This window comes from Dromaius novaehollandiae, chromosome 4 (assembly GCF_036370855.1).
Source record: "Dromaius novaehollandiae isolate bDroNov1 chromosome 4, bDroNov1.hap1, whole genome shotgun sequence".
NCBI lineage: Eukaryota > Metazoa > Chordata > Aves > Casuariiformes > Dromaiidae > Dromaius > Dromaius novaehollandiae.
In genome coordinates, this window is record NC_088101.1 from 36,821,483 (window position 1) to 36,846,482 (window position 25,000).

The 25,000-nt window shown below is 39.9% G+C and overlaps 2 protein-coding genes across 9 annotated transcripts in view; one reads left to right on the forward strand and one right to left on the reverse strand.

Moving 5' to 3' along the window:
- Nucleotides 1-12,904, reverse strand: part of OTUD4 (OTU deubiquitinase 4) — a 36,236-nt gene extending 23,332 nt beyond the window's left edge. For 3 of the 4 annotated variants that reach the window (XM_064510770.1, XM_064510771.1, XM_026106176.2), the window contains exons 1-5: nucleotides 12,479-12,708; nucleotides 9,139-9,696; nucleotides 7,529-7,612; nucleotides 4,841-4,891; nucleotides 2,940-2,986 (exon numbers count right to left, since the gene is read on the reverse strand). In XM_064510770.1, the coding sequence (XP_064366840.1) occupies nucleotides 2,940-2,986; nucleotides 4,841-4,891; nucleotides 7,529-7,612; nucleotides 9,139-9,303 (347 nt within the window). In that variant the 5' untranslated portion in view covers nucleotides 9,304-9,696; nucleotides 12,479-12,708. Of the gene's footprint in view, nucleotides 1-2,939; nucleotides 2,987-4,840; nucleotides 4,892-7,528; nucleotides 7,613-9,138; nucleotides 9,697-12,478; nucleotides 12,709-12,794 lie in introns of those variants that run through there. The other variant, XM_064510769.1, reaches the window with a different exon arrangement.
- The window catches only part of SMAD1 (SMAD family member 1), a 113,322-nt gene continuing 101,060 nt past the window's right edge, over nucleotides 12,739-25,000 (forward strand). For 2 of the 5 annotated variants that reach the window (XM_026106170.2, XM_026106174.2), the window contains exons 1-4: nucleotides 13,039-13,380; nucleotides 14,352-14,421; nucleotides 17,760-17,941; nucleotides 19,092-19,176. The gene's annotated coding sequence lies outside the window, so the exon portion shown is untranslated. Of the gene's footprint in view, nucleotides 12,842-13,038; nucleotides 13,381-13,600; nucleotides 13,795-14,351; nucleotides 14,422-17,759; nucleotides 17,942-19,091; nucleotides 19,177-25,000 lie in introns of those variants that run through there. The other 3 variants (XM_026106171.2, XM_026106172.2, XM_026106173.2) reach the window with 3 other exon arrangements.

A 25,000-nucleotide genomic window follows, 5' to 3' on the forward strand; every position in this document is an offset into this window, starting at 1 on the left:
CCACAACCAGAACAGTCTATGCAACATTCGTGCTCCCAAACTGCATCCAGAACTGCTGGGGGAACCCCTGTGACCTAGCTGCCAAAGCATGCCGAGGAGCGTGCCGACAGCCCAACAGACCGTTCCCAAGCATGGCCTGAGGATCTAATACTGTAACTGTGGCCCCAGCACCTCCACAAAAATCATGCCTTCCACGTGTCTCACTGTTTTCATCTATCTGGTGAAAGGGACCTCTCCCGCATTTTAAAATTGACAGTGCACTGTAAAAAAAGACATCCAGATGGCTGTTTCCATTCCTCTATGGATGAAACCAGCAAGAGTGGGGTCCAGTGTCACATGGTTTTTGCTGGACTTGAATTGCTGGACTTAAGGTGCCAAAAAAAATTGGTCTGTTGTCTTCAAATCAGAACTGAAGCATACTTTTTGATAAGTTGGACCGAATCCATACAGAGCGTGAAGTTGCAGTGTTGGAAGACAGCCATCATCAAGGGTATTAGTCCAGCATAATTCTTCAAAATGGGCTTCGAAAATTTTATTGCTGCAAACTAGGTTTTGGTCCTATGCAGTGACTGCTTTCCCAGGTGAAATAACTCAGCCTTATTATCTTTAAGATAATTAAAAATACTATAAAGCGCAGGGCTGATATGGTTTAGCAAATTTAGAATTTACATTAAAACATTTTATTTTGTTGAATTAAAAAGCATAAATGTCAGATATAAGGTAACAGATACAGGAAAAGCCACAACTGATACTGCCAGGACAGGTTATTTCCCTTTTATTTTCTAAAAGGTGAGAGAGACTGCAAATATTGGCTATTTTTTTTGCTGCCATAATCAATCTCTGTCATTATCCTAGCTCGATTTATTTTTTCTAAGTATCGTTGCACATAATCCTCCCTTCGAATTCTTTGCTCACCAATCCGCCTGTTCCTTCAACTTCTTCCTTGCTCACACTAGCAGAAGTTTAATCAGTCTTGCAAAATTATTAAGTATACTCACAGGCACTGTTTTTGGAAGGAAAAAAAAATTCTAATACACCTCAGAAAAACAGTGGAGAGGAACAGAATTTCGTGGCTCAGGGGGCCACGTGCTTCAGGGAGATACAAATATTTACTAGATAAACAAGTTACACTTGTAACACATCTGAGGAGTAAACCTATTCACACTCCATTTGTATCTTATGCTTGAGAACTCTGAAACTCTCTTCTTCATTTGGAATAGAAGAAGAAATTTATACTTGTTCTGCTTTCCTTCAGTCTGTCAGCAAGGAAGAAGGGAAACAACTATTTCTTCTACCCCTATTACCATTCCTACTTTCCCAGAGCTACAAAATTGCATTTTTAATAAAGCCAGTTCTCCCAAAACAAACTGTGGTAGTGACAACTCGAACATGTTCAACTCTGCTGTGAAATACCTGCAGTTGCAGCTATGACACACGCCTCCTTATGCTTCTAATGGAGACAGGAAATATTTCTCTTAACCTGTATTTGTCTCAGTATTAATTTATCAACTGTGGTCCTGGATGCCAATATACCCTGACTTCAAAATAAACTTTGCTTCTATTTCATCAGAATACTTCTCCCATGACCAGAGATACAAGAAACAGATAGACAAAACCATCCAGTTCTGCTGCAATCAAGCATGCAGCTTTGTTGACTTTAATTGAGGTGCATCTCTCTACACCCTGGCTCTGTCTAACTATCAGACCCTCGCTCCATACATCTCGAGCCAAATCTTACTCACTTGCAGTCTGGTTCTCTTCCACTCATCCAGCACATGCAACTCTAAACAGTCCCACTAGCCACATAAAATGCAATCAAGCATAGAACTTCACGCAGTTTCCTGCACTTCACACTCACCCCAGTACCTGAAAGTAATATTTCACTTAACTAGTATCTCTCCTCATGTCAATTGTCTGATCAAGGGTTGAAGTACAACAACAACAAAAGTAGTCATTAGTTTACAGTACCCATTTTGAAACACTGAATTTTCCAACTGGTTTACAAACAGCAGAAAGAAGCTGTTATACATAGCTCTCTCTTGCACAGCAATTAGAAAGCACAGTTATTATAAAAGTGTATGCTACTTTGTAAAGTAAGATTAGCATATAGGATTATATTTACTTAAAATACACCAGCAAAACTTTTCAGCACCAAGAGGAGGGTTTGTCTGTGCACAAATGCTCAAACATTTCTTAAGCTTAAACTCAGGCTATGGACCTCAGCAAATTCCTACTATTCGTCTGTACTGAAGAAAACAGAGTAAGCTACTGCAGTACACCAGGCAGCCTCATAGCAGTACACATACCTTCACACTAGGAGATGTACGAGAACAGCTTTCTAGCATACAGCCTACAATAACTCATACCAGTAAACTACATCACAGAGTTTGTATGGAGGGAATAAAGAAATGGGTAAAGACCACATCTTAGTAGAAGGGCTATTATTAAAAACTTGGTGAGAAACAGGAAGAGGAGCAAAAAAGCAATTGTAATAGGAAAAACTACAATATGAAAATTAACAAAAAATACAAACAGTATGACTCTACCGCACGTAGCTGTGCGGGTGAGACGTGACATTATTGCAAGTTACTCAAATCCCAGATTAGATATCACTTTCAAAGCTCACTTTCTATTTTTATTTAATACTTTGACAGCTGCAAGTATATATTTTTTTTATATATATATACACATATATATATGCATATATATATACACATATATACATATATATACACACATATATACATACATATACACATACACTCTTAATATATACATATAAGATATGTTTATATTAAGTGTATGATTTTCTGGAGAATAATGTAATATGTTGTCATATCTTTTGTATTCCAACTGGTTAATTAACAAAACAACTGAATTAGTTGAAACAAGCTAGCTCATCATAACAGAACTCAAAAAGTATTTAAATTTTTTCTTACTTGTACATAAGAGAAAGGGCACTTATTTCTACTTGTCCAACCCATTCCTGTATTACAAAAAGAAAATCAAGTTCAACCAAATGCACAATTATTGTACTTCTTTATGTGTAGGTAAATAGAAACAAGGAATCATTATCAAAAATTAATATACTGACACTGAGCCTGGATTTCTGCCAAAATACTTTGATTGTATTAAAAGGCATTTTGAAATAACAATAATTATTCCAGTAAGGGTAACATGCAGGAGTTAGAGGGTTTTTTTCCTTTGTAGAAACTGGTCTATATAAAAACAGAACCAAGAACAGCCACATAAACACAGAGCTATGATTAAGAAGCATGACTTTGAAAGATGACATAGTATTTCTATCTTTCTTTTGTTAAACTCAGACAAGCAGAAGGCTAGTGTATCAAAAGTGATTTTTGAAAGAAGTGTTACATTTATTGAGTGCTTTTTAAAATGCTAATCTCTTCCTTCAAAAGTGTCTGGTTTTGCAGGCTTTAAACTAAAGACCTGGAACAAGAACCTTGTGGCTTAAGTCTTCTGCCTAAAACACAGACAACTAGCATACAAGTATCTTAACACAGACAGATGAAGTACTCCAAAACAAAGTGGACAAACCACTTCCAAACAGCCAAAATAATCCTGTACTAGATAAAGTCGCATTTTTGATGCGAGCAGCTGTGTATTGATACCTAAAGGACCAGAAGTCTGCCTTTTAAAGTCGTTAAACAGTGAAGTGTCAGTAACACCATAATCCAGATTCAAGTCATTAGAAATTTGTTGTTTTTATTACCAGTCTAATTGCTGTATAATGCTCCAACATGACATCAGAGCATTCTCACAATTTGTTTTTTCTAAATTAAAGACAGCTGAAATTAAATGTGAGGCAGAAATCTGTAGCAGTCTGATTTTTTCATGTATTTTTATATATATAAAATTGTGATGTCAGCTTTGAAATACAAAATGTCTTCTTGAAAAAGTAAACATATGGTAACTTTCTTACATGATTAGAGAAATTAAGTTTTTTTGGTGGTTTTTTTTTTTTTTTTTTTTTTTTTTTTTTTTTTTTTTTTTTTTTTTACCATTAGTACGAATGTAGGGAAAAAACATTTTCTATACACGTTACTCTGCTTTTACTTCAGTGCAGTTCACTGCAGAGTAAGTTCTGCTAGAAAATAGCATGCCTTACCATTTGGCATAGCATATAACTTCAGGGTCTGAATACCAAAACTTACAATTAAAAAATCTTGGAATGAACAAAGCAAGACAGAAGCCAAACAGGCTCAGGGCCAACTTTTCCCCCTTCCACCACTCATTTTGGAAGCAGACTTCATCTGGTTGGCCATTCTAATTAGGGACTTTGTTGGCATAGCAGAAAAATCATGCTTCAATTTCTAGGATGGGAAAACTTAGTAAAATATGTACAAACCCTATCTTTAAAAAAGCAAAAAGTTACTAGATTTTGTAATGCTGTATGAGTCTTGTTTTCCAGCTTATATGAATTGTTAACTCCCTAGTAAATGCAACTAAAATACAATCAATTCTATTTTAAATCAATGTCTTTGCAACAGCCCATGACTATTTTTCTAATATTCTGCACATCAGTAACTTTCTATTCATCACCCAGTCCTTCCTTCAAGACTGACTTAAAGAAAACACTAGTCTTTATTTTTTTGCAGTTGCATAAGCTAGAAACATTTGAATACAAATTTCATGGAAAAAGAAATGTTTAAATCAAAATAACAGAAAACCCCATATCCTTCTGCAACAGGGAATACGCATATATGTATACAAATAATGCAAAGACCTCTTAAGTTCAGTCGACAACTTTTGCAGGAAAAAAAAAATCCAATTAGCTAACAAAAGTACCGCTTTTTGGTATTAACCAAGTTTAACATACCTGTGGGTTTTCCAAACATTTTAAGTACTCTTCAAATGGCCCCTCTATGAACTGTATTAAAAAAAATACAAATTGATTGTTATTTTTATTAGCATAGCATGCAGGATCCATAGTCTATGACCCACTGTACCAATGGTAAACTACCATTAGAAACTTAAGACAACTCTGTCCTCAAAAAGCTCACAATCTAAATATAAAGCAATGCAGAACAAGGAAATAAATGGTCAAAAATATAGGTTCAAGTTCCAACAAGCAAGAATAACAATAGCTTCTGGAGTTGTCACGGCAAATATGGAGTTCAGCAGGCAAAGGGGAATCCGAAAAAAAACAAAGATACCGTCAAGTAGGTGTCATGGGGAATTTGTCCTGGGCATGCAGAGCATCACAGGCGGGAGCATATGCACACTTATTCAAGATCTTGTTAATAAAAATTGGCAGCTATGGACAATCAGAAATGGGAATCGTATTTCTATAGAACTTAAGTAGCAATATGTATAATGTAAGCAGGTCATAAAGGACACTGGAAATAAAGGCATCTTATGTTTGAAGCAATATAGAAAAGGGAAGCCAATGAAAGGATGCAAACAAAGGGGCAACTTTTTAAGAGGCAAGCTAAGAAAGCAATCTGTTCAGCTACCCTTAACATACAAGAAGAGGGAAGATTATTTGGGAACAATCTGCTTGATTTAGCTAAATATAAAGATCCACAGAGGTCCAAATAAAGAAGTAGTTCCAGTTACGAACTCAAGTTACAGGCAGGATGGCCTCTTTACTCATAGCGATTAAAAAAAAAAAAAAAGTAACAAGAAAAACTGAGTGGAGTAATGAGCTTGAGAGTGCTACTTCAACCATTTTGAACTTGGGTTGACACTGCTGTTCGTGAGAAGGATCAAAAAGTCTGGCCAAAATTTAATTTGGCCAGAACAGTCAGGTGCTAAGTAAAAAGATAAATTTGTGAGACATCAGCATAGACAGTAGTTATGTGCACGCGTGTGTTGAAATTAAATGACCTAGAGATAATGTATAGAAGGAGCAACAAAGGAGACCAGAAAGGTCTCATAGAAAATTAGAGAGAGAAGAAGAAAATGAAGAGATAACAGACAGCAGCAAAAATAACACTTCAAAAAAGGATGAGGATGAAGTTTGTGGTTACTTTGGTTATAGCAGTATCAATGGGACGAAAGAGGCAGAAATCCGAGCTGAAATGGTCATAACAGACTTGGAACTGATGGATGGAACTTGGATAACTTCAACTAGTACTGACAGTACACGTCAGTAGAACTTAACTACCAAGAAGACCGATGAGACAAGCAGGATGAGGTATACTTTTTAAAGGGAGAAAAGTAAACAGTGCTGTATTAGAGGCAAAATAGAAAGTACAGTAAGAGATGAGAGAAGCAAAGGAGATCAGCAGGACAGAAGTATAGTACCTGAAGGAGTAGAAACACTATGAAATGAAAACAGACATGAGAACACCTCAGCCCTACACATGAAACATCTATTCTGAAAAGCATAATAAATTTTTTAAAAAGAGGCTTTTTCAGAAGGAGAGTGAAGATGGGTAGAGAAGAGGTCACATCACACCTAGGTCAAGTTGAGGGGGGAGGCGGTTAGATTTTATATACATGGAGACTGGAAGTTTGGGGAAGAAGCAAGACCACAACAGCAGAAACAGCTAGGATGGACACCACAGCTATTCAGCTGACAAGATGGCAGAAAAGGGGGGGGGGGGTTCCCCCCCCCCACAAACAGAAAACAAAACCCACACATATAGTCAAGAAGCCAGACAGGTCACTATTTCCAAAAGCTACACAATGCAACAACAGGACTAGACAAGCAGATATTGAAGTGAATGGGGTAACTCTGGAGTGAGAGAAAGGGATGAAAGAGTCAGCAGCTGAGTGAAAAAAAAAAGGGGTGGGGGAGAAAGATCTAAGAGCTGATAAGTTATGAAATGGACTGGAAGCAAAGGAATCAAACACTCCTTATGGCAAATGAAAATAGTTGAGTCAGAACTGCATTCTTTCAGAGAGGTTCACTATATTGAACCTTCTTCTTTCTTGAAAACTTCCACATTATTAACAGCGATCAGTCACATTTGAGCACAGGGCGGCTTGTCAGAAATTCTAACAAATATACACATCTTCCTTCCTATTTACCTTCTCTTCCTTATGCCAAAGTGCATATAAGACAGCCTTATTTTATTCTGGATCCAGGTAAATTTAGAACACGGAAAAAAACAATTGAGCAATACTCCTTCAGCAACAAATACTTACATACACCCCTATTTTGGCTACCTTGGAAATTAATTAAATGGTATGTATACTGGAACACTTATAAATACAAACAGGAGCACTGCTATTTACTTCACTCCTTTAAAAAAATGTATATTGTTAACACTGGCCAAACACAGATGAAAATGATATTTTATGTTTGTTTTGGTTTTTTAAATGAACATTAGAGTTCCTACTCTTCCCACTCCCCTAGTCCAAGCAGCACAGGTCTTTCTCTAAGCTTATGAAAATGAGTTACTACCACATGAGTCAGTTAAGGTGCACAAACTTTAAAAAGCATCACAGAGCACACAGCTACAAGGAACTCTACACTTTAGAGGAGTAGAAGGAATAAAATAAGATTTTGAAATACTCAGGAGGAGGAGGAGGAGGAAGAAAATACGTATACACTTACTGCTTCAAATTTCTCCCTATTTTTCCGAAGATAGTCTACACAAGCCATCCTAACATCGATATGCCAAGACTGACAGTGTAACACCTACAAAGGGAGAAATGGGAAAAAAATGACACTAGTTAAGATTTTTGAGGAAAGATCATAAATAATCAATTTTTGTATACTAAATACTGCTTGGAAATAGCCTGTTTTTATTTCTAAGAATATTTAAAACATTTATTCAAAAATGAAATATTTATCCAGGTAAAGCCTCAATTACTTAGCCAAAATTAACTAACAGCAGAAATCACAAATCTACTAAATTCAAATATTCAATTCTAGGAAGATTTACTGAGAAATAATTAGAACAGCATTTGTTGCCATTCTCTGACCCCTTTGTAAATGACTTTAGTTAGTTGATGACGTAAGTTTTTGTTACTGTGAGAAGGGAGGGAAAAAATCAGTTACCAACATGTATTTGTCAAAATGAAATCCAACCAAATCTAAAAGAGTAGTGTTACATTCCCTCGATTTAAGAGGTGTAGCTCTGTTGTCCAAACACTTACTTGGAAGCCAGGAATTCAGAATGCAGTACAACACCTACATTCTACCCTCTGCTCAAATCTCCATCAGAAAATACCGCTCTAATCATGGGCTCAGAGTTACCTCCAGCATGATTTTGTCTGCATCCCCCATACAATATAGGGAAGTTCCAGTCAATTTAAATTGCATCATTTCTTGCAACCCTTGCACACTACCCTCAATTTAAAACACTTCCAAATTCTGATCAGAATGTTTTTCTCTATGAAGGGGAACAGAGATGAGGCCAACCTGTGGATAACCACCTACTGACTTTGAATGAAACACCCTTCCTTTAACAAAGCAAGAACCAAATGTTAAAAATGTAAGGGGAATTAAAAAAAAAAAAAAAAAAAAAAAAAAAAGTTCTCACTGGATTGAGGGAATTCTCCTCTTTATATATATCAGTGAAAAACATCACAACATCAATGCAGCCATTATTCCATTAACATAAAAAGTTACTTTCAGAACAATATTGTCTGCTTGCCTGAAATTATAAAATTTAGTGGAGAAAGTAATTAAAAAAAATGGACTGTGTATTAGCATAGGAATTTGGGCTCTCCCAAACAGAAGCACCAGAGCTCCCACTGCTGTTTGTTTGTATTTAAGACAAGATGACACTGTCACTTTTTTCCTTTAAGTTACACTGAAATGGGGGAGGGGAGAATTCAACAGGAAGATAAATTGCTCAGTTTCTCCAATTTTACAATAAACCACTTAACACAACTAAGAACAAGGCTTTCAAGCTCCTCCTGCTAAGTTCAGTTTCCTAAACTGTTTTATATGAAGCTGTTGTTCCCAAATGCTGAAATCTTACATGAAAAATGGGGGGGGGGGGTCAAAACTTAAAAGCTAAAATTTCTTAACGGTACATGAATGTTGTACACATGGAATATCTCTCTCCTCGAGATACTGCTCTCTTTTTTGCCACACAACTGTATCACCTTAACCTATACTTGTTTGCATTTTAACATTAATTATCACCCACTAATGAGATCCTCCACTTCCCATGCTTTTGTGCAAAGCAGCTTTGTTTAAAAAAAACTAGTTACCTGCTCAGCCACAGCTCTGAAGAGACAAGATCCATCCTTGGCAACTCTCTTTCTACATAAGCCCTGAGATCGCAAGTAGCGGTCCATAGAAGCGTCCCCAGGAGCATCCGTGCCGCTGCCTTGATGACTCTGCTCCCCGCCATCTGGTTTACCTGCTGCCTCCATGTTCACTGCTGAATGCTGCAGACGCTCGCTGCACCTCTCCTAACCCCACATGGTAACACAAATCCACGGAGCAGCTTTAGGAGCAGGTGAAGAAAACCACAGCAGGTGGGGGCAGAGAGCACTAGCCTCTCTCTCAGCACTGGAAGTAGCAGCAACAACAGGAAAAGCAGCCGGTTTCACTTTATCTACTTGCATGTGGGAATCACGGAGAAGAGGAGGAAACTTCTACTGCACAGTCTGGACTTCTAGCCCCATAAAAAAAAAATGTCACTTGCAGGCTTCTCTAGAGGGCCTAGAAGCGGCTCCTGGAAGACACTCCAGCAGGGTCCCAACCCGACCTCTTCCTCCAGGCAGCAATTCCCGGCGTTTGCGTAGATGTAGCACGCACCCGGGCTGCAAGGCAGAAACAAAAGAGAAAGGACATGTGCTACTACTGGGGGGGGGGGGGATGCAACCTGGAGTTTATTTTCACTTTCAGCCGGGAGCCCCGGCGCTTCTGGGAGCTGTAGTTCCGGAGGGGCAGGAAGCAGGAACTGCCCCGGCCCGAGCCCCGGGCTGCCCGCACGCCTGCCGCCCCGGCACGAAGCGCCAGCGCCGCTTCCCCGCCTGCGTCCGAGCCCGGCCGCTCCCGGGGCAGGCTGCGGACCCCCCCGCGCCTGCTCTAGCGGCAGCGGCTGTGGTGCCATGCAGAACAGGACTTCTTCGTGTGTGTGACACTGCATTATGCCATTGCTTGTTAGCTGTAGTGACACCGGGATGTCCACAAGCTAAACCCTACCTATCTAAATATATTATGTGTATATATATAATGTTTTCCCTCAACAGATTATACTGTAAGATTATTTTTGAAATCCAGCCACAGGAAGATGGAAGTAGAAGTGAGATAGTAAAAACAGGATTAAAGAGAGAGTCATCTCTATTCAATATTTCTCTCAGCAGCAAGCAGCAACAAACATGCTTTTTATTATTATTATAAGCGACCTAAATTTTGCATGGCATTTCAGGGACAGCCCTTAGAAGCTGGGGGAAGAAAGGATTTTGGTGCATAAAATGTGACAAGGAAGGCAGCTTTCCAAATGTGTAAGGCTTTTTTACTGTAGATTTGTAACTTACCTAAGGGGAAAGCTAGAAAGCTCTCAGTAACATGACAGGTAAGTAAAATCTTACCAGTTACTCTTTAGTTCAAATTAACAGATTTTGAAGTCAGAAAGAGTGGGAAAGGAATGACCTTTCTGGTCACTGAACTTAAGGCAGACACTATGAGAAACCCCAAGAAGACTCATCCTCTCATCCCACCTCCTTTTGCTACCACCCTCAAAATTCTCCTTTCTGACAGTTATATGAAAATCCTAATTTTTACTTTCAGTCAACAGAAATAAGGCCAGGGAAGGCTATGACTGAAGCCATGATGTGATCTGTATACAATAGCAACTGACTGGATAGGCAGGAGTTACAAACCAGGCTGAGTACTGCAGTAGCTCTGTATAAGCAGTATCAAACTTCCTAAGAGGCCCAGCTTTGCCACCAAGAAGCTGGTCCACTGGAAACAGAAGCCATCTCCTCGAGGTCTCTGTAAGCAAGGAGCAGAGAAACTGAGAGAAGGGAAAGGAAAGCCCTGATGACACCTGAGGCTCTAAGGCACAGGGAGCTGGTTAAGCAGCAAGGGGATATAAGGCCTTTAAGACAAGGAGTGTGAGGTATAAGCACTAGTGAGGGACTGGAGGGAAAGCTCAAACTTCCCCCCAAAAAGACAGAAGTCCAGTGCAATGCTGAACTGTAAACAATTGCTGGCACTGACTCAGCTACCATACTTAAGAAATTAAAGGTAACAGATTTCTGCATGTAACACTTGGTTCTCCTGTAGATTTAGGTGGTAAGACTAGATGCTTTTGTGAGCTATCAAACTAGTATCCAGTTACAGAGTTTCTTAGGATTATTCCATTTTTCCCTAATTCTATGAGTCACCTTTGATGCCAGAAGTATCCTCTAACATGTTCACAAATTTGTCTTCCCTCATATTTCAGTCAGCCTTTTGTCACTATGATTCAGAGACCAGTTAGAGGAAAGGTAAATGCCTTTCATCATGTCGGTTAGGCTTCAACATGCCTTTATACATGAGGTCACCCAAAAAGTAAGATCATTGTGCGTGACAGAATGCAAACGTAGTTCCAGTAAGTGAATAAACTGATATTAGAGTCACATAGTTGTCAGGTCCCCAAAAGCCTGCTCTTTTTGTGTCCAACTCCTAAAGTCAATCAGTCAATGGTCATCCACACAGATTTTTGCTCATGTACTGCTATAGAAGTCATTTATTTCTAAAAAAGGTGGAGGTCCCACTAAAAAAGTCTGGTCAGTACACGCACAATTTTAAAGGCATACAGAGAAACACGTCAATCAAAAGGCACCTGAAACACCTCACCATTAAAATGAATGGTCCCTCAAGGTAAAGATGACCAAATTATAACTCGTGTGGCTAATCAGTGACTAGTTATTGTAAACACCTTTAACCAGTGCTGTCACCAAAAACAGCAGTTCTAGCTATCAGTGGTTCCCCTGCACCAACCACTAGTGCAGGCACACTCAGCTCACAAAACTGACTCAAGCTAAAGACTTAAAGAAAAAAAAATTGGCTTTATGATTCAATTCATTGCCTGGCTGTGCTAACACCTAGGCCAGCACCAGGGCATGGGGGCACCCAAAGGTGGTGCACGACCACCTCTAGCCGCCTCACGCTTTCATGAAAGCGCAACCTTGAGAAGAGCGCAGCTCTCGGCCACTTTCACGTGCACCCTTCCCCGCTCCAGACAGCGCAGATTAAGGAAAAAAAAAAAAAAAAAAACCACACACACACCCACCAACACACACCTATCCTTACAGCTAGCAAATCTCGTCGGGGCGACTCAGGGCGAGCCAGGGTCAGGCACCCGGGGGGGGGGGGGGGGGCGGCCCTGGGGCCTGCCGCCGCCACCCGCCTCCCAGCCGGACGCAAGGGGAGCAGTTTCCCCGGCCCGGCCGCCCATGCCCTGGGAGCGGATCCGCGCGGGCTGGGCCCGCTCGGCGCCCCCTGAAGGGCCCGGCGCGGCCCTCGGTGCGGGCACACGCAGACGAGTTAACCGCCCCCAACCGCCACCGGGCGGGTCCCGCACCCCTCCCCCACCCGCTGACTGGCACTTACCGGAGGAGGGGCGGGCGCGCTCCCCCCTCGTCCTCCCCCCCGCGCCGGAAAACGGCTCGCGGGAGCGGCGCCGCCTCCTTTTCGCCTCGCCAGGGCCCCAGCGGCGGCGCAGGCACTTCAATCTCCCGCGGCGGTCGCTCTGCGATGATGCAGCCGCAGCCAGCCCCGTCCCGGTCTCGCCCTCCCGCCTCGCCGCTTCTCATCACTCTTCTACACACGCACGCGCGCACCCACACCGCTTGCCCGCCCCCCCCCCCCCCGCCCACGGTTGGTTTGTCCCACCGGCCACACCTGTGCGAGTGGCTGTGGCTCGTACCATTTGTCGCAAAGGGGAGGAAGGAGACAGCCGGTGAATCGCCCCAGGTGCTTTGGGAAGACGCGGCACGTGGCGTGGGCTTCCCCTGAGGGTTTTTTTTTTTATATAGTGGGAGGCTTTAAGGAAGCAGGTGGTGCCGAGCCGAGAGGCAGTCGCCCGCGCAGTCCTCCTCCTCCCCCCCGCAGTGGTACCGTCCAGGAACGTGTCCCTTCCCCCTACCGCGTCGGTCCGCGCGCTCGGTTGTGCCCGCGGCGGGGGTGTGCGTGTACCCGCCCACCGGCCCTGGCACGCGGGAGGCGCGTGGGGCCGGGTTCAGCGCCGGGTGCGCGGTGTCAGCGCTCGTCTGCGCTGGGCGGCCGGGCGGGCTCTGGTTAACGCGCAGGTCAAAGTGTGCTGCTCTGCGATCCCCGCCCCGCCGGGGCACCCGGTTCCGCGAGCGGGAGCTGGGCTGTTTTTCCCCGGTGTGGTTCAAAGCATCTCCGAAACGGGCGGCCTGAGGCGCCGCGGCGGCTCCTCAACACGGGCCGAGGAAGCGGCATGTGCCGTGTCCTTCCCCCTCCCCGGGCCCCCTGACACGGACGACAGAGTGAGGCTGCAACTTCAACTTCAGATGCCTTTCTGTGCTTTGAAGGGAGGGCGTGAAAGCTGCAGGCGCGGGATGGATCCTTTTTAACGCTGCTTGTGTGAAAAAAACGCATGAATTTGGCCTAGTTACAAGTCTGCCCCCGCGGTGGCAGCGGGGAACCCAGCGCCGTGCGGGAGCTGCCGTTGGAGCCGCCCGGGGCGGGCGCCGCGCGCCGCGCTCTGCCCAACGGCCGCCCGCGGGGGGAGGGGCGCGGGCGGCGGCACGGGGCTCGGCGGGCGGCCGCGCCGGTGGCCAGGGCTCCTCGGGGGGGTCGGAGGGGTGGTCCCCGTCGGACGCTGTCGTTTAAATCAGGGTCGGGAGCATCACGCGGAGCGCCGAGGGGGCGAGGTCTGCCCCCCCCACGGGCGCGGTGCGGTAGGTGAGGCGGCAGCGGGGTGGTGGGGTGAAGGGAGGGGGAGGGCAGGGCGGGAGAGTTGCTGCGGCGGGGAGAGGGCCGGGCCGGCAGTGTGGCCCTGCCCCTAGAGATGGTGTCGCCGTCGCATAAAACGGAGCCAGCGCTTGTGCAGCCCAAAGCGCTCGAGCGTTTTGTTCCTTTTGACACCCGCGTCGGGCTGTGATTGGATTAAAGTTTCATTTTTGGCTGTGGGACCAGTTTAAGCAGTGCCTTCACCTCCTTCAGGACTCAGTTGAACCCACAAATGATTTGCATCTGACAAATGATTGTGGGATGCAACAGGAAACATTTTAAAGAGGGGATTTTTTTTTTTGACAAGTAATTTTTATCATGTGTTAAGGCCCCAGAAAGACAGGTGTGTCACAGGAGCCAGTACTGAACTGGGAGGAGGGACCATGGCAATCACATCGGCTGCCTTTTTGCCCAAAGAGAGAGTTGTTAAACTATGCCCTGAGTATGTGTATGTAACTACATGAATAATAAGTGATAACTCTCATGCTGCACTACTCTTTTGCAGAAATACTATGACAGATGGGATGAAATATGTAGAATTTCTGTAACTCAATAGTGGGAAAGCAGTGAGAAGGGTAAGCAAGTGTACAACAAATTCAGACTTTCTTTTTTTAACCAAATGCTTGTTTAGGCTAGGAACTCATCACTAAAACATATTATCAAGCCAGAACATTTAGTAGGAATTAATAAAAAAATAAATAAGCACTTAGATCTAGCTAGAATAAATATCAATGATGATTATAAAGTCTAACACTTAAGGACACACAGTAAAAAAAATCACAATGTGGCTGGTTAAAAAAATCTTTTTAGGTTGCCTATTTGCTTAATAGTTCATTATGAAATGTTTAACTTTGTCTGAAATGACCATTTTTGGTGGAAATAGAATATCAGGTTATGTAAACCATTAGTTAACCAGCAGGTTATGTAAACCGATCTGGTAAGGCCTGATTCAATATACTTTTTCTGTGTATGTTAAATAGGCTGTTAGCATGTGAACAGTACTTTTGAAGACAGTAGGCTTAAAAATAACCTAATGAAAGTTGGTTATCAGTATCTGGTCTCATGTTTCCCATGCTGTAGTTCAGTATACATTTAAGCTGGTAGTGCTGTGGAAAGAAACAATGCTTTGCTGCTGCTAGCTGCTTGGTCATACAGCTCTGTACAGCTAGGCAGTGAAGTACACTGAGAAAACTGACCTGGCTGACAGAGCTAAGCTTCCCCTGCCCTGAGCTCCATGATGTTTTTCGGCAAGATCAGCTCTCCAAGCCATTTTTTTTGTGTACTCGCTAGGGTTATCCCAAACCCCTTCTACCAAATCTGAACAGCATATTCAAAGTTTTAGTTTAATTCCTTTTTGGTAAGATTGTGCTCCATCAGATGAATAGATCCTGAGCATTTAAAAAATCTTGTTTTATTCCTTCCACTCTTCTAAAGTGTATTCTGTTGTTTGTGAGAGTATTCATTGTAGCTCTGTGTACTAGTTGATGCTTTTTAAAATTCATGCCCCTTAAGTGAACTGACTTGTGGCAGTAACTCATTTTCATAAGCTTAGAAAGAGACCTGTACTGCTTGGATTAGGGCGGTAGGAAGAGTAGAAACCTGGTTTTAGACTCTTTTGTGAATCTTTAAAATTTCTTCCCCAGGGTGCGCTCATACTGATACCTGCAAAACAAAACTGTTGCTCTCCTCATGCAGAAGCTTTGAAAAAAATATACACAAAATACTATAACAGTAAATAAAACAGTAAAGAAGAGGTACTGTTACGTGGTGATAAGAAAATGATATTTTTCCTGTCATCAGAGGTAGCTTATGTACTTTAGTCCAACATTTAATTGAGTCAATAGAAAGATTTCCATTGACTTTAGTAGGCGATGGATCAGGCTTAAAGAGGGATAAGAGTATCTTCAGAAAAAAACAATTTTCTTTATGGATCTGTATGTCTTGACAAACTTATTTTTAATTCTGCTGATAAAGAATAGGCATGATTTCATGTTTGTCTTGCAGAATAGCATAATGTAATAATAGCAGAATATAGTAGTGGCTGCATTACTCCTGGATGCTATTTATAGCTGACTGGAAGTTTGTGCTGTATGCACAACTGAAAGATCATACACTCCCAGTATTACATACGTTCATTACATCTCAAGGGACTGCAGAAGTGCAGTCTACTAAGTTTGAAACCAGCATCTTTCAAAAAAAGTACTCATCGTGTAACACTTTGCCTTCTCCAGAGTTTGGTCAATGCTATAACTCCTGGCCTATTACTTTAGCTGCTTTAGTTCTGTGTTAAATCCATGTATGCTTCATACAGTATCAGATTCAAGGTGCTTAACATTTCAAGCCAGCATTCCTTAAAAATGCCATAAAACTCTCAACTAATGTCACAGCCAACAACTTAGTTTCTCAGCACAATAGAGCAAGCAATAGAAGGGTTGGTTTGAGTCTGTAAAATGAATTCCTGTGAGAGTAACTAATTACAACCCCTGTCCCACACAGAATGAAAAAGACAGGATGTAAGAGCTGCACATGACCTATTGGTCACATTTCTTAATTCACTACCAATAGTATTTTTGACACTGCAGTAGTAGGTGCAGTCTGAGATTTTGTCTAGAATATACTATTGTAGTCCCGAATTTGTGTTGGATTTCTCATACTGAATGGTAATCATTTGTCTGAGAAAAGTGGTAAAAAGCACATTGTGGTAAAAGTGATTCCTCCTACCCTTGAGGAACACTTCTTCGTTAAAATCTATTGAAGATGTTGGTCTGAAGTCATAGGTTTGTTTGGTCAAGAAATATTAAGAGGATGGGCAAGAAAAGTCAGTTAAGATTTTGGAAGTCATGAGCAGTTGCATTGTAAACATGACACATCTTTGAGCAGCAGAAGCACTGAATGCTGGTTTCCATGGCTTTCCATCTTCTGTCTTTGCATCATCCTGGCCCCCTCCCTCCTGTGACAGTAGCACTAGCTTCCTGACGTGTTCCCTGTCTCCTTATTCCCCACAGTATTTCTAGACGCCACCCACATTGCTCTGCCACTTCTATTAGACTTCTAGCTCTCTAGCATGCCTTGCAATACTCTCATCTTTCTTTTCTGTTTGCCAAGTGTTAGCTGAACAATAGGTAGCACGTATCGTGTGTGATTCTAAAATGTGTGTTTTGTACTGACTGGCCTGGCAATAGTGTGTGCTCATTTTCCAGCCAGCAGGCCAACCAGGACAGATAACTTAAGTGTTCAATGGGGACAGTAATTTGGGTCTTTCAGCTTGACCCAGCTATTGATTTTCATGGTACTTACAGAAATTTAGCATCACTGAGAACTTCTGTTCTTCTATCATATTTGTTTGAAATTGGCAAGTTGGTTCCAGAGTTGTATCAGAGAGAAGGGAAGAGACTGACAGATGGTCAAGCAGACTGTGTCTTTTATTTTGGAAGTCTAGTTAAAAGTGGTAGCCTTATGGCTAACGTTAAATGAATGGAGCTTTATAAGTTGATGATGCCTTTCACAGTCAGATGTTGACTCTGAAGTGGGAAGATGTAGCCTTCCGAGGGACTGTTAATTCAAAGCAAAATTTGTTACATGAGGTATTTGGTGATGAGAAAAGAACAGAGAACCAAAGGGGGAAAACTCTGAGGTTGTTAATACATAGGTAGAGAAATTCATTAATATAGGATTCTAGTATAGCTATGGAGTTAGATGAGGGATTTGGAAGGGTGCATGATATCAAAGTATGCTCTTAGGGCAAGAAAAATGAGATGAAGGATGGGGGTAGATCCATATCCATTACAAAAGAATGTCCTTAGCTCTATAAAGATGAAACGTGAGTAATTGTGTTCAGATCAGTGTAGGATATTACTGTAGGTAATGTGAACATTTGCCATGTACTAAAAAAGTGTACTTTTTGTTTCCCTAGTCTCTTCATACTAATCGAAGTGCACAGTTGCAGAAAAAAGCAGTCCTGCCTTTTCCCAAGCTTGTTCCAGCTCCCTCCTCTCTGCCTACACTGTCCTTCATAAAAAATAATTTGCTGTTGTTTTCAACAAATTTGTTTTCATCTGGATCAGAGAACTGATGCAGCTGACTGCTTGGCTGCAAGTAAGTACATTACTGTCAGCAAAAGGTGGACAGCAGGAATCCATGGTGTGGGTTAGGAAGTGGAGGGACTTGACCCTGTTTACAGAAGTAAATGTGTGACTTCAGCTAAAAGTGAGGAGTTTGGCAGCAGTAGTTTGTTTCAAAAGTAGAAAAAAAATACTTTCTGTAACTGAAAGTGAATAAACAATAATATATATTACAGGAGTGATTTAAATCATCCATCATGAAAATGATTGAAATCAGTGATCAGAAAACTTTGATTTAAAGAATTGGTTTTAATCTTGGATTACAGTTGTCTTTTTTTTCCTAAAGGTTGATTTTTTTTTCACTGATTGGTAACTGTTAAAATGTGTTGATTGTAGTCTTATGCATAATTTAGCTTTTTTTTCCTAACAAATAGGACACACTATCCACATACATCTGAGACATTTTAACATACCATTTACATGGATTGCTAATTTTTACATAGGTTTTACATAGGTTTTACATAATTGTTAAACTTTTACTTGAGATTCATACTAAGTTCTTACTGGAGGTATATGGGAATTGGAAAAAATTCACAAAAGTAGCTCTTTACAGTTGCTTTTAGTTTTTAAAAAAGGTTACTACAAATGTATTTGAACCTTTTTCTTAAAAGGATTATCTGTTTTGCATTGAAAATCATTTTGTTAAAAAATGGAAATATATTTGTAATAAGGCAATTTAATTGGTTTGATCACCCAATCTTCTGTGTCTGTAGAACTAGTAGAGATCATCCTTTCCATCTATTTTTTATTTATGAATGGAAAGAATATGAAAAAATCTTTCTTGATCTCCCTCTTAGTTTCTTAGCTGGGGATAATTTGCTTAAGTGAGTTAGCTGAGTAAAAAGAAGTGAAGAAAATATTGCTACCTTGCTTGCAGAAAAAGCCGTTTGTCCAAAATTGGTTTAGCAGTTTAGCAAACAGAGATTAATCTGTTCAACAACTTGACTTTCCTTATAGCTTAAACAAAAAGTTTGTACTGCTAAATAATACCACTTGTGTTCAACCTAAATTATTTGAGCAGAATAAAAATTTTATGCTTCAACATTGCTTAATTTAAAATAACTTTATTTTACAAAGGCAAATATGTTAAAATAAAAAAAAATCTGATTGATATTTTGTTTTAGAGACCTGAAGAAGTTACCAGGAGGAGAACTGTTTTTTAGCCTCATAGTTGAATCAAGCACAAAGCCAGGAATTCCTAGAAACCAGGTACTTTTCTTCATGTTCAAGAAAGTTTTAGGTGATTGGAGGAGGCTGTCTTTTAGGAAAGCTGGAAAAAAATATCATTCAAATATATCAAATTTTAATGATGCTGCAGAATTCTTTGACTTGCAGTGTGTATTGAAATGACTAATAGTTCATACTACTGACACATCCTTGCTTAAATTAAGTGCGAGTGCGGTAACGTGAAATAATACTTATTATTAAAATCAGAATAAATCATATTACTAGTAAAGTTCTGGTGTTAAATAAAAGAATTCACTGAGATGAACTCTGGATGAGACAATCTCACTAAGTAATAAGAACTTCTTTTTTTTTTTTGTTTTTTTTCCATTCCAACTGAACCCTTCGGGTGCCTAGCCTGTTCTCAGCAACTGAATTAAGTGAAAATTTGTAGTAGTTGTAGGTCGCAGGTGCAGTGGTCTTCCTTATGGTTATAATGGCAGTAGATTGCAGTTCAGCATGTTAGCCTTTAGATGGCATTAGCTCCTTGGACATTTTAGCTTGTATTTTTCTGGTATGTTCAAGTGTAATGTCAGGGAGAAAAAGAACACAGCAGTCACCTCCGAGTTGACACTTTGTTAAGAGAACACAATCAGTATGCTCAGTGTATGACGATAAAAAAATAGAAGAGGTGTTTTTGACTGAAAGCATGAAGGATGCAGCCCAGCTCCAGAGCAAAGTGTTGAGAAATGTCCAATTCTAAGTCTGGTCTGTCTCCAGGCATTGTACTACAACAACTCTGAGGTGTAGAAAAGGCAGCAGGGGACTTATTTTTCCTGCCCATTCTGCCTCTGCCAGCTATATGCAAGCACAGAAATACATGGTTTTGTTGGCTTGATGCCATGAGAGGGTCTTTGTATGCCAAAGTGATACATTAGTGGCTCCCTGTGCTTTGGTTAGGTCACGTTCTAATTCTGCTCTTACTGTGTGAAGTGACAGTATTGAAGTATGTAGGTGGGATTAAGATTATGAAAAGAAATATAACAAATATGCACTTTGCTGAAAATACAGTTCTGTTTCTTTTTTTTTGTGAACCACTGCAAGTAACATTAAGTTTGAAAGAATATATTTTCTACACACTGTGTGGCATTTCAGTAGGATTCAGGGCTTCTACATGTTTTTAAGTAAAAAAATTCATGTGCATTCTTTTTAAAATGTAGTATGAATTCAGCTGATGGTGGCACATAAGAGCATTTAAACTGTGTATCCCCTCTACTCCAGGATGTTTTTAATAACATACCAGATTAACTGAATGTTGCATTAACTGAAAGGGTAAAGAGTCAAGCAAGGCTGCCGTAGTTAGCAATGTGCAGTTTCTCCAGAACTGCAGACCTTTTAAACCTGGAACATATTTCTGAGAAATACTCTTTTACAAAGCTTTTCATCTTAGTCTCAAAGCACAGTACCTTTTCAACAAGTGCTACTAGATCCATTTTGTAGATGAGGAAACTGGAACATCAAAATTTGATATGAACGTGATTATCCACGAAGTGTCCGACATCTGAAAATGGAACCTGGATGGTTTTCTGTTTTCTATTCTTGTACCTTTATGGCCAGATTAATTTTGTATTTACTGTACATGCTGCTGTTTGCCATGAGGTAGTCCAAGCTAATGCCCAGATTGGAACGAAGGCTACGACAACTGTTTTCTCTTTGATAGAGTACTGTAAAAATGCACAGTGCTGTACAGTAAACATATGTATCAACAAAACACAGAAAATATTGAATGTTGCTAGTGCTCATCTCCTTGACCTAAGTGTCTTCTTTTGTGTGTATGAAACTTAGACTCTGCCTTATAGGATGCTACTCCATGGATTTCCACTGGTGTTTCCAAAGTCAGAGAGGTATTCCAGGTTCAGTGTGAGCCTTTAATAACCAAGTAGACATCAGAGTCTATCTCGTGCTGGCTTTTAGCTCTGTGATATGCAACACTGTAGTTGTGTAGGCTTTCAGTGCAGCTGCATCTCAGTTTGACTTAGTAAGGTTGCTAAAGCAATGTCTTGTTGTCATGCCATATTTGTCTTACTCTTTTTTGTAATTTATTTACTTTGGAGAACTGAACCAGACTTAAGCATCTGTTTCTCAGTGATTTTTTGTGTGTGTGTTTTGACCCAGTATTGCAGCTGGTTTCACTAAGGAGCATAACGATTAAGTGATTAGCCCAAGGTCGTTCAGTCAATGGCTCAACCTTCCTGAAAATGTTGGACTTTTCTGGCTCCCTGTCTTTTAGGCTAGTCTAGCCACTAAATCATATTGGTTCCCAGATTAAATAAAACTTAGAGAACCAAAAGTCACTTTTCATACTATCTAATTGCCTATCTTATGTAGGAAAATGTAAAAATCCTGCCTGGGATTGCTACCAAAAATATTTTGTTAATAAAGTGAAACAAAGGTTTTTTTGGTATCAAATGGTTTATTTTCTGTTGACATTAATTCATGGGGAGTATGCATATATAAAGTTGAGCACATGCTTTACTGGAACAAAGGAAGTCAGTACCTGTAAGGTGAGGTTTTGTAAGAGACTTGGCTGGCAGAAAACAGATACTATTTAAGAAACACAAAGCAGTTTCTCCTATAACAGTGTAAAAAGGAAGGAAAATATTAGTGCAGAAGTACATCTTTTCCACTGATTTTTTTTTTAAGACAGTTACTCAGTTTTTCTTTCCAGTTATTCAAAATATATTCCATGGGTTTCTTCTCTGTACTATTTTTTCTTTTCCCGTTCCTTTTTTCCAAACTGGATAGTACTACTGTGACCATGACAGTTTAACGCAGTAAGTGAGGAAATGTTTGTAAAGAGAAGAAATATTAGACTGATATAATTTAAAAAATGGACATACTTTCAGACAGAGCTGTGATTTGTTTGTGTGCCCAAAACCTTATCTGTATTCCTAACTGTGGCATCTGGTTTAATTAAAAAAAAAATGTTGTCTTTTATACTCTATTTCCCTGTCTGTCCCTGTTTCTATTTTGCTCTTATGAAAAAAAAAGTGTCAAAATATGAAGAAAGTAAAAGATGAGAAAAACAAGAAATTTTTCTTTTATTCTAGTTGAATAAAAAAGGCATGTTAAAGGGTTTTTCTACTTATAGTTTTTTTTTTGTTTGCCTTTGGGAAAGGAAGAAGACTTTTAATAGCAAAAAAATTACTTAAACAGATCAGTAATAGCTACAGTTTAAATTAATTGTTCATATAAGGTAATGTCAGATGAAATTTGTTAACTGAAGATATGAACCTTATATTAAAGTTGAAGTTGCATCTTTGTAAGTTTTTTTTTAAATACAATTTTTAGTTTGCCTATCAACTTTTTCATACACAAAGTATTTGTGTCCTTCAGTTACATGGCTTAATATATATTACCTTCTGATATAAAGGTATTTTACCCACATTTAATCCCAGTTTCACATACCTTGTGTATTCAGTACGTTATGTAAAGACGTCTCTAAATATAAATCCTTCCTGGTTTGTTAATAAGATAAACTTTATGATATATGCGCCTAGTTAAAGAGTAACTTGAACCAAATTCTGAAAGTTAAAAATACTCCTGAAATGGGGGAAATGAATATTTGAATATTTAGGTCTTACCCATCTACAGAAATGTATTAACATAACTGTTGCATAATAAATTATTTCATGATAACAGCTCTTGCTTGGATCTTCTCTTCCAGAATAAAAAAAGGTTTTATTCCAGAATAATTAATCTTTTTATGAAGTGGAATTACTCTTCAGTGATTGGATTACTTGCATGCTGAAATAGAATACTCACCTCTGATGAGCTGATTCAACCAAATAACCATTTCATAACTAATATTTGGATTAGTTTCTTTGAGGTAGCCAAGACCAGATGCCAACATCTTGAGGTTTTCAGAGAAGGGGAAATTAACTAAGTTTTGACTGTAACAAGTGCATAGTTCCTTGCATCTCTCCTAATTCCAGAGATATAGTATAAAATTTAGGAAAGTGGTGTATTTAGTGGATCTTTCATTAAAACAAATATTTATGTTTCAGGGGGAGAGTGTTTGATTTCTTGTTGTTTAAATGACGTTCACATTCGGTTCTCTTTAACATTGTCATGCTTATTCTGCCAATAAAGTCAACTGGTGAGTTTGGCTGACGTCATCCACCTTTGCCCTGAGCTTAGGCCACTGGAATTCTTAACATTTCCAAAGCAGTTTCCGTCAGTTGTTACTGAAGCAGAACTCTCCCTGCTGTGATAGCAGACAATCGTTTCATCCAGACATTAGTCCAGTGATCAGGCAGCGGAGTGGTGACTGAGTAAGACAGATAGCATCTTCTCCTACTAGATTAATCATTTAATTGTCTGTCAAATTACTCAACTTTGCTCTATCAGCTCTGGAGCTAGGACTGCCTCTACTCTTGCCAAAGAGTATTCCCCTATCTTTGTCTGTATTTTAAGCTTTTTCAACTTGTGCAGGCTATCTCTGTCTATTATTTTTCTGACATCATACATTTTGCTCTCAGTAATCCAGCAACACACAAATAATTTGGTTTTTATGTCTGTAATTTATGCTTCAGAGTTGAGTAAATTGCTGCACTTCAAACCCAATCCAAAGTCTAATGAAGTCATTGGAGACATTCCAGTTGACTTCACTGGGCTTTAGATCAGGCCCATACATAGTACTTGCCTGCCACTGAATCAGAACATACAAAAGACAAACAAAGCAGAATGTTTTTTACCATTCTTAGCCAGTCACAGTGATGAAAAATGCCAAACAAAATGTAGAATATGGTTTGAATTATAACTGTATCAACTGATAATCCTAAATAATGATTCCTTCGAAGACATAGTTTGACAATAAAAATAAAACACTTAATCATCATTACATATAAGGATTTGAAAGAGGCTTCTTTTATTTCTATTTTTTAAAATATATTTTTATTGGCTACAATGTTAACATGAGCACAGCTCTTGGAAGAATCCCATGAATGCTAAATGTTACTTTTATTTTCAAAGATCTCATTCTACATGTTACAGAAAGCAGAGTGCTGCAGCTGACACCAAATGTGTGAATCAGTTGGTGTTATAAGCACGGTTTGCTAATTGAAAAAGGAAAAGTTAGAAAGAAAATTAAGTGAGTATTTATTATTTCTTTTATGAAATCTAGATAGCACTGTGAGAAAAGGGGCCTTTTTCTCCTCCCAGTAATGCTAAAAATTGCATAAACTGTTAAACTTCTCTTGAAGGAACTGGACTTGAGATGTTTAAAACAAAAAAACACCACAATATGACTTTTCCCCAGGGGTACAGCAGCCTTTGTAAGGTAAACAAGCTGTAGCACTGTGCTTTCAGTGCAGGTGGCTAATTAGTGTTCATCACTGTCTTTAATCCCAGGGGAAGGGAGGAAACCTTTTAAATCTCTCTATCAAAAATGGAGGTAGTCAAGCTGCAAAGGAAACCATGACAAGCTGACTATGCAGAAGTTGTGTGAACAGTTAATTCAATTAGATCTTTAATGCAAATATATTCAACGTTCAGACTGTTGCACTTGTATACCTTTGATCTAGGGCTTAAATCAACTTTTTTAGTATTTATTGATATTAAATTTGTGAAATACATACAACTTCAGCATCTAGATGATGACAGATTAAATTATGGTTCATTAACTAAATGAGAAGAAGATTAACTATATATTAGGGTGCCAGAGTAAAAAAGTGAAGACTCAGATTCTCACAGTTCTAAACAGGTCATCTAAGGTCAGACTCGCAGATGTAATTACTACCTAATTTCTTTTTGACTGTAATGTCACGGAGGATCTGACCTCTGGTTTTTCAGGTCTATGAAATGTTTC